This window comes from Phoca vitulina, unplaced genomic scaffold, assembly GCF_004348235.1.
Source record: "Phoca vitulina isolate PV1807 unplaced genomic scaffold, GSC_HSeal_1.0 scaffold7, whole genome shotgun sequence".
In the NCBI taxonomy this organism is placed as follows: domain Eukaryota; kingdom Metazoa; phylum Chordata; class Mammalia; order Carnivora; family Phocidae; genus Phoca; species Phoca vitulina.
Window position 1 is genome coordinate 62,042,286 of NW_022589710.1, and position 9,401 is coordinate 62,051,686.

Sequence of the window (9,401 nt, forward strand, 5' to 3'; positions counted from 1 at the left end):
CAGGTTTGTGAAGGCACTGAGGTTTGCTACCCCTGGTCTGGTCCATCTCTTCATTTTATGAGGTGGTAGGGGATGGGTTGGGGGGCATGACAAACCCAGAGAAGGGAATAGATGTGTCTGAGTTCACATGGCCAATGAGGGGCAATGTGGAGACCACATCCACTAACAGGCCCCCTGGGCGTCAGGGGGAAGCATGTGCCAGGCAAACCTTAGTACATGACACAAACAGCAAGGGGTGAGCTCTGTTGGAGTCCCCCCGGACGGAAGGGGAGTCATCCCCGGAGGGGTTGAGCCAGCTTTCAGTGAAGTTTCTCTGTTGAGACTCCACGCTGCACCCATAGGTCTGTTCATTAATAATTACCTAATAGGGGAGGTGGTAGGTGGTGCCGGTGGTGCTGAGAAGTTCTGCCAACCTTCCTGGGCTTGATAAATCCAGGCCATGTTCCTGGGTTCCTCTAGCGCCCAGACACCTGCCCGGGGGACCATACCAGGACCGACCGTGAGTAACTCTCCGAGGGCCGCAGTTGAGACTTGAAAGGGAGGGTGACCAGTCTTCTAGTTTGCCCAGGACTGGGAGTTCTGGAACATAAGACTTTCAGTGCTAAGACTAGGAAAGACCTAGAGGTGACACATCCTAAGGCTGGAAAGACCCTACACATGACTGCATCAGCCTTCTCATCACACCAGTGGGGGACCTGGTGTCCAGGCCCAGAAACAGCCTCCCGCAAGGCCACACATGACTTAGGACCCAGGTCTTCTGGAGGGTGCCTGACAGAGGGGAATTCTGGGTAACTCGCTGCAAAGCCAGAGAGAAATACGCATGTGAGGGTTAGGGCGGGAGACGGTATTATAGCTTGGTAGGAAGCCATGCTTTGGGGACTGGCGTTAAGTTGGTGAGTGAAGTGGACACTCCAACTCCAGGGTAGAAAATAGAATAGAGGGGAGCCTGGGTGGCTCAGTCGTTAGGCGTCTGCCTTCGGCTCAGGTCATGATCCCAGGGTTCTGGGATCCAGCCCCGCATTGGGCTCCCTGCTCTGCAGGGAGCCTGCTTCTCCCTCTCCCACTCCCCCTGCTTGTGTTCCTGCTCTCGCTGTGTCTCTCTGTCAAATAAACAAATAAAATCTTTAAAAAAAAGAAAAGAAAAGAAAATAGAATAGAAAGACCAGGTAGGAAACAACAGTGGTCTAAGTCAGGTCTCAGCAAACAGCGGCCTATGGGTCAAATCTGGCCCACTGCCTATTTTTGTCTTGCCCCTGAGCTAAGAATGCAAGATATAACATAAATATAAGATATAAATATAAATACAAAATTCGTAAATGGTTGAAAAAAATCAAAAGGAGGACAATATTTTGTGACCTATGAAAAGTATATGAAATTCATATTTCATTGTCCATAAATAAAGTTTCACCAGAACCCAGCCACACACAAGCCTGCTTTGTGGGTGGCCACTTTCCAGCCAACACAGCCAAGTTGGGCAGCTGCAACATGACCATACGGCCCACAGAGCCAAAGACGTTTACTCTCTGACCGTTTGCAGAAAAAGTTTTCTGACCCCTGGTCTGGGTGAACGACACTGGAGGCCTGAGTGAGGGTCATAGCAGTGGAGAGGCTCGGGGGTTGAGGAAAGAGCCTTCCAGACATGCAGAAAGATAGAATGAGGTAAGGGGATGGAAGGCCAGACACAGGTTAAGGATGACAACCTGGTTTGGGGCTGAGAACCAGAGAGTAATGGTAGGTCCATTTGTTGCAGCAGAGCAGATTTGGTGGAGAAAATAGAGCACCCTATTTTGGGCAAGTTAAGTTTACTAGGAAAAGAGACCAATCCTTTTCCTGGGACTTTGGGCAGATCAGTTTTTGAATGTCAGTGATCGTATCTGTATGGAGCGTTGGTAGGAATGCCAGTTCTGCTGACCTCTACCTAGGTAAGAGGCTCAAACAAAATGGCATTAAAATGATGTTGTAAAGTGTAAAGCAGACCATGGATGTCGGTGGGGTAGATGCTACAGTAAGCTTTGGTGATTCACACCATTGCTGCAGTGGGTCACTTGGCTGAGGGAATAAACATGAGAGGTAAAAAGAGCCCCAGGCTGAGTCTGGAGACTTTGTGCCCTAGCTCAGATACTTACCAGTTAGGTGACCTGATTAAGTCATTTTTGGAGTCTCTGGGATGAGAAAGGAGGCCGGTGCCTCGCAGAGCTCAGAAGGATAGAAATGCAGGTAGGTGGGGGCATGAGTGTGCTTTGTTCATTTAAAGCACTGCCACAGAATATCATCTTCACCACACGTTGGGAAGGTGCTGCGTGTTTTGCTAGACTGCCACAGGCCCATCTGCAAGAGTTCACCGTGTCACTTATCACCCTGGGGCCCTGGCCTTGCCCGACTTCTCAGTAGGGTTGGGCGATCTGCTGGGGAATTGCCTAGGCACTCTCTCTCCTCCTATAGCTGTGAGAGTGCAGAAGATGCATCTTGCCAACCACCTGCTCCTCCTTCTGGTCGGACTGCTGGTCCTTTCTCATGGTCAGCTGCACCCTGAGCACTATAGCCAGGGTCACACTGGCAGCCCCCATCAGGAGGCTCCAAGCACAGGTGAGGGCTCCCCTAGCCTCAAGATTGCCCCGGGGAATACAGCCTTTGCTCTCCACTTCTACCATCTGATGGCTTCCCAAAGTCCTGGCAGCAACATCTTCTTTTCCCCACTGAGCATCTCTGCCTCCTATGCCATGCTGTCCCTGGGGGCCCGCTCGCACAGCCAGACCCAGATCCTTGAGGGTCTGGGCTTCAACCTCACGGAGCTGTCCGAGTGGGACATCCACCAGGGCTTCCAGCACCTCCTGCACACTGTCCAGCTCCCGGGTGACGGGCTGGAGATGCACATGGGCAGTGCCCTGTTCCTGAGCCAGGACCTGCTGATCCTTCCGGAATTTCTTAATGACAGTGTGGCCTTCTATGAATCCAAACTCTTCCTCACCAACTTCCACAACTCTGTGGGCACCACCCAGCTCATCAATGACCACGTCAAGGAGGAAACTCAAGGGAAAATTGTGGATTTGGTCAGCCACCTGAGCACAGACGTCACAATGGTGCTGGTGAATTACATTTACTTCAAAGGTAAGAGTTGGTTTGTTGGTGCATCCTCTATCTTCCCTCTCCTTCTGATTTATGGATGGATTAAATATTTAAAAAAGAGAAAGTGGATGGATGGGGTCAGAGAGGGTCAAGCAACGCTTAGAAGATTCATGTGAGAGCATCAGATATTTAAGATTGTGTAGTATTGAGGTTTCCTCATACCTTTAGACATATTTTCTTATTTATTTTCTTTGTAACAGTAATGTATGAAATGCACAAATTGAAATGCTGGATTCATATCAAAGCTCTGTCACTTACCAACAATGTAAACAGGGCAGGTTGTTTGCTTGAAGTAAGGATAATAAGAGTCCCTCCTTCAGAGTTTTATTTTGAGGATCAAATTATGTCACATTTTTGTGTGTACTCCTTAGAAGAGGGCCTAAAGGGATAAGCAAACTACCGTCTCTAGCCACATCTGATGCGTTACCTGCTTTTGTCAATAAAGTTTTATTGGCACACAGCCATGCCCATTCATTTATGTATTGTCCCTGGCTGCTTTCACACAGCCACAGAGATAAATAGTTGCTATAGAGCCTAAAATATTTGCTTTCTGGCCCTTTGCAAAAGAAGTTTGTTGACCTTTGACCATTATATATACTCAATAAATAATTAGAGTAATCGTAATTAATCTAATGATAACAATGCTCATTTCGAAGACCCTTGAAAACACATAAAGGAGGTGCCTGGGTGGCACAGTCGGTTAAGCGTCTGCCTTCAGTTCTGGTCATGATCCCAGGGTCCTGGGATCGAGTCCTGCATTGGGCTTCCTGCTCAGTGGGGAGCCTGCTTCTCCCTCTCCTCCCTGCTCGTGCTCTCTCTCGCTATCTCTGTCGCTATCTCTGTCTCTCTCAAATAAATAACTAAAATCTTTAAAAATAAAAAAAATTTAAAAACCACATAAAGGTATAAAAGAGAAATAGAAATTACCCATAATCCTACCACCCTGAGGCAACCAGTGTTAACATTTTCACCTAATTCATTCCAGTCTTCCATTCACACACATATATTAACAGTTGAAATCACAGTGTGGGGACAGATTCATACAGTGTGTATCATCAGTGTTCCATCAGAGGAGAAAGGGGATTGCTATAGGAATTGGACCTTGCACAATTGTGTGCAAGTGAAGGCCTGGAGGAAACAGGGTTGGAGGGACAGAGTGAAGTCCTTGGTGCAGGTGAAAGTTTGGAACTTATTAGGGAAATATATGCCAGGCACATCCAGCCACGACAGTGGGTCCATGTAGGGGGAGCTTGTGGAGAGGCCCATGCTGGGCACCCAGTGGCAGCTTAGGGACACGTTGGTCTGGAGGGCTAATGTTGGACAATGAACTTGGAGGTCAGCATGGATGACCTGGAGCACCACTAGGTGTCTATCTAGGGCTCCACTAAGTCTGTCCATCATTTCATCTTCCTTCCTGAGAAGACCTTCAGCGTGTGGTAGTTGCTTCACATCTACCTCCCAGTCTCACACTTGTAACCACCTTGAACCCAGAATCTATAGGGAACAGATTCTGGGAAACAGTCCCAGACTCACAATCCAGCCAAATTGGTCATCACTTGCATTTTACACATGGAATTATTCATGCACCACTGAAAACTTTTTCAAAAACATTTTTAATTCTGCAATGACCATAAACTTATAGGAAGTTGCAGAAATAGTACAGAGAGATCCTGTGTACCTTTCATCCAGTTTAAATAACATCTTACATAACTGTCATACAAAAGCAAAACCAGGAAATTGACATTGGTGCAATCTACAGACTTTAATCAGATTTACCAGGTTTTACATGCATGTGTGTGTGTGTGTGTGTGTGTGTAGCTTTATGCTATTGAAAACTTTATTTAGATCTCACTTTAATGGCTACAATATTCTACAAGCCATTCCTTTTGAAATATAATTTAAATGTATAGTATATACCATTATCTTACCCAAAGCCCTGACCATAAAGAAGGGTTTGGGTGCTCTCTTCCTGAAAGAGACCTAGCTCCAGCTGGGTTAGTGTTGTTAGCCTGAGAATGAGAGGTTCTCCAGAAATAGGAAGGAGATAGAGACATCCTGCCCTCTGACACATCTGCCCAACCCTTTGGGATGTAAATTTAGCCCCAGGCCTCACTGTGGGTTACATGGTGAGAGAGTGGAACTATTGTGGCTTACCTTCAAAACTGAAAAGTACCTAGAAGAAAACAAACAAAAGATTCACAGGATCTCTGTAGATAAGATTATCTTGAGAGATATTAAAGTAGACTTAAATTTTTAAAAATACAGATATACTATGTTCATGAAAAGGAATACTTAATATGTAAAGATATAAATTCTCTCATGAATTAATCTAAATATTTAATGCAATCCCAATCAAAATCCTAACAGGTTTTTTCATCCTTTTTGGTGGCAGTTAACAAGCTGATTCTAAAATGTATATGGGGTGCAAAAGGCCAAGAATAGTTAAGATGGGAAAACTTGCTTGCCAGAGCATGAGACTTATCATAAATCTATATTAATTTAGGCTGCGTAGTACAAATAGACAAATGGGACAGAATAGTGAGGCCAGAATAGAGCCCAGAAATGATCCCATGGAGAGATACATGGACATTTGATATTTGTCAAAGCTGGCATCCCCCCCTCACCACCATGATGGAGCATTGGGGAAAGAGTGGATTTTAAAAAATGGTGCTGGGACAACTAGGTACCCACAAGGGGAAAAAAATGGTTTTGGACCCCTCCTTTCAACCAATAATAAGTATTTATTCTAGGTGGAGTATAGTCCTTTTTGCAAAAGGGAAGACTAAAGCTTCTAGAATATCATATAGGAGAGTATCTTCATGACCTTGAAGGGAAAGTTGTCCTAAACAAGACACAGAACACCTAACCACAAAGGAAAAGACTAATATGTTCACTGCATTATGGTTAAGAATTTCAATCACCAGAACACACCACTAATAGAGTGAAAAGGCAAGTCAGAGAGAGAGACAAGGGATTTGCAACTCACGCAACTGATAGACAACTAGTGTTCAGAAAGAACTCCTGCAAATCACTAAGAAACAACCCTACACAAATGCAGGGGAAAAACATGAACTGGCGCTGACATTTAAAAAAAAAAAAAGGACGTTTAGCTGGTCAATAAACATACAAAAGATTGCTCAACCTCATTTTTAACAAAGAAAGTACACTACAAAGTTGTAACAAGCTACCACTACATAAATATCAGGTTGGCAAAAAAAAATGTAAGTGCAGCAATGTAGATTAAATGGTGAAGACACGGGGCACCTGGGTGGCTCAGTTGGTTAAATGTCTGACTCTTGGTTTCAGCTCAGGTCATGATCTCAGAGTCATGGGATCGAGCCCCGTGTCCGGTTCCACGCTCAGTGCGGAGTCTGCTTGAGATTCTTTCTCTGTCTCCCTCCCTTTCTGTCCCTCCCTGCTCACTCTCTCTCTCTCTCTAAAGCAAATAAATAAAATCTGTTTTAAAAATGGTGGAGACATGAAACAATGTTGCTGATACCCTCTTGTATCTCACATTTTAGAATCTAAATGAGCCCTGAGAGATCCATTTCTTAGGCAGGTCAAAGTTTGAAGGATCTAAATGGTGCACCTTGATGGAATAGTAAGTTGTGCGTATCCACGACTGTAGGAGAGGCATTCCCTGGCTGGACGGTTGGCTTGTTGGTCTACAGGTGCCCTGTGCCTTCTTTTGTTCTTCCCCTCAGCTCTGTGGGAGAAACCATTCATTCCCTCGATGACCACTTCCCAAGACTTCTATGTTGATGAGACTACAGTAGTCAAGGTGCCTATGATGCTGCAGGACACGCAGCACCACTGGTATCTTCACGACAGATTCTTGCCCTGCTCGGTGCTGCGGATGGATTACCAAGGAAACATGACGGCCTTTTTCATCCTTCCTGATCAAGGGAAAATGAAGCAGGTGGAGGAGGTCTTGACTCCAGAGATGTTAACAAGGTGGAACAACTTGCTTCAGAAGAGGTAATCAATGTGACCCGTGGTGCTGAATCTGCAAGATTGCCCTTCAAATGGACCCTTCTAAGGAAAGCCAGTGCGCCACATGGGGATGATTGCCAAATTATGAAAGCATTCTTATTTGCTTTAAGACTTTCCATGGGTTTCCTTAGATGATGAACTCTCCTGTTACATCTGAAATCTGATTTTGCCCCTATCAGTGAAAAGAGAACCAGACTAGGAGTTAAGAGTCCTGGTTCTAGATGTAGCCCTTACACTGCCCGAGACTTGGGTGAAGTGACATTGGCTCTCTGAGGGTCTGCCCAACTGTGCAATGAGTGGGTAGACCTCTGATCAATGTGCCTAGTATAGAGGGACTTGAAAAAAACTCCATACACCCATCCAAGGAAGTAGCAAGGAAGTTTTCTATCACCCTGGGGCTATGAGTGGGAAAAATTTCTAACCATAGATAAGGGTCTCAGCCTAAGGCCACAGGTGGATAGAAAATTCGCACAGCTCATGAGATAGAGGAATTCTAGCCAAAGAAATCATCTGGTCCCAAATAAGTGAAAACCATAGGACCCCAACAGAGGCGAAGGCAAAGCTACCACACAGGGAGACTCGTATCTCCCTGGGCACCTGGCATGTCCCCAGAAAGCCAGCTCTGTTGAAGATGAGCTCCCAAGGGAGGAGGTCCTGCAGACAGCAGTCTTGAGGGCAAAGGGGCCTGGCGTTAAATTCCTGGGAGCACTGAAACAAAGTCAGATGGAGTGAGTGGGGCCAGTTGAGAGGAGCACAGAGTGCTGGGGTCCCTCACTTGTCTAACCCGATGCCTCCTTCAGGTATTTTTATAAGAAGCTCAAGCTGCATTTCCCCAAGTTCTCCATTTCTGGTGCCTATCAATTAGATCAGATTTTGCCCAAGATGGGCTTCATGGACCTGTTCTCGAAGCAGGTTGACCTGTCCGGCATCACCAAAGAGCGAAAACTGCAGGTGTCCAAGGTAAGTCATCCGTGGTCATCAGTGCCTGGAGAGTTGGTGGGGAACTTCTGCCCCTTGGGAGCTGCTGGGTGGTGTTGTTCTCTCTGCCAACACATGAAATCTCAGAGCCTGGGTTTCATTCAACCACCCACAGAGATGGGCATCTGGGAACCAACCCACCATGTGTTGGCATGGTACTTGGTGCTGGGGATATGGTATCCACCCAGTCTGTGTCCTCAGGGAGCTCTCACAGCCAAGTGAGCTTCATAGATCACAACGGAGGGTGATAAATGCATTGATAGAAATAGAGGGAGGATACAGACCAGGCTGGGCTGGGTGTGTGTGTATCAGAGGTCTTTCTGACGAAAGAAAGAGAATTTTGACTTCAGTTAAGAAGACAAAAGTGCACTCCAGGGTAGAGCTTTGAGTTGCAGAGTTGAATTCCAGAGTTGAGGTCCTCCCCTTATGGCATTCAAGGGTGAGTGAGTGTCTGGATTTATTTTCCTCATCTGTAAAACAGCCATAATACATCAACCTTATAGGGTGGCTGTGGAATTTAAAAAGAGCCCTAGGCACATAGTAAGTCTTCAGTTGCTGATAGAAATAATTGTTCCTATAAATAAGAGGTCTTCCAGCTCACAGATCCACCCAGTGTAGACATGCTTTCTGTGAGATCCCCCAACAAGTGGTGTGGCAAGCAGTGACCTGCAGTGTTGATCTCCAGTGATCTCTGGTTCTTCCAGTCTTCCCCAAGTCCCGATTCATGTTCTCTCGGAGGTAACACTTGTGATTTCCTTCCCAGAGTTTCCACAAAGCCATTCTGGAGGTGGATGAGGTTGGCACCCAGGCGGCAGCGGCCACTGGCAGCTTTATCACCTTTATGTCTGCCCAGCACAATCGCAGAGTCCTTCGGTTCAACCGGCCCTTCCTCGTGGCGATCTTTTCCACCAACACCCAGAGCATCCTTTTCCTGGGCAAGGTTGTCAACCCCACGAAGCCATAGCCCCCCAGAGCTGGCTCTTCTGTTACAAGCAGGAGGGTGTGGCCCGGGGGTCTCAGTGTGAGCAGCTCCATGTTCAGAGTGGGGGACGCAGAAGATCCTGAGAGTCCAGAGCAGAAGCTGTTGGCAAGGGAGAGGGACGTGGGTGGTGTGAGATACGTGTGAACTGGACACCCAGCTCCTCAGGGCAGATCATCTCACCGCTTTGAGCACCACCTTGGAAAGTGGGAGAAACCCTGCCAGGTGGTTGAAGAGATTAAACACAATGATGGCTATGAGGAGCTTGGTTTGGTGCCTTGCACATAGTAGGTACTCAATAAATGTATCCCTATTCTCCATCCCT

General features: G+C 46.5%; 1 protein-coding gene across 1 annotated transcript; it reads left to right on the top strand.

The window, feature by feature from the left end:
- The first annotated feature begins 415 nt into the window (after positions 1-415).
- SERPINA4 (serpin family A member 4) lies at positions 416-9,401 on the top strand. The gene is made up of 5 exons (XM_032404649.1): positions 416-499; positions 2,443-3,108; positions 6,831-7,104; positions 7,920-8,079; positions 8,861-9,401. Exons 2-5 carry the CDS (start codon positions 2,460-2,462, stop codon positions 9,059-9,061), a joined length of 1,284 nt encoding a protein of 427 aa, XP_032260540.1. The 5' UTR covers positions 416-499; positions 2,443-2,459; the 3' UTR covers positions 9,062-9,401.

Excerpts from the sequence above, each read along its gene's own strand:
- SERPINA4 (XM_032404649.1), top strand. The coding sequence starts at position 2,460 with ATGCATCTTGCCAACCACCTGCTCCTCCTTCTGGTCGGACTGCTGGTC. Across the intron at positions 7,105-7,919 it reads AACAACTTGCTTCAGAAGAG|GTATTTTTATAAGAAGCTCA; the intron begins GTAATCAATGTG and ends TGCCTCCTTCAG. Across the intron at positions 8,080-8,860 it reads GAAAACTGCAGGTGTCCAAG|AGTTTCCACAAAGCCATTCT; the intron begins GTAAGTCATCCG and ends TTTCCTTCCCAG.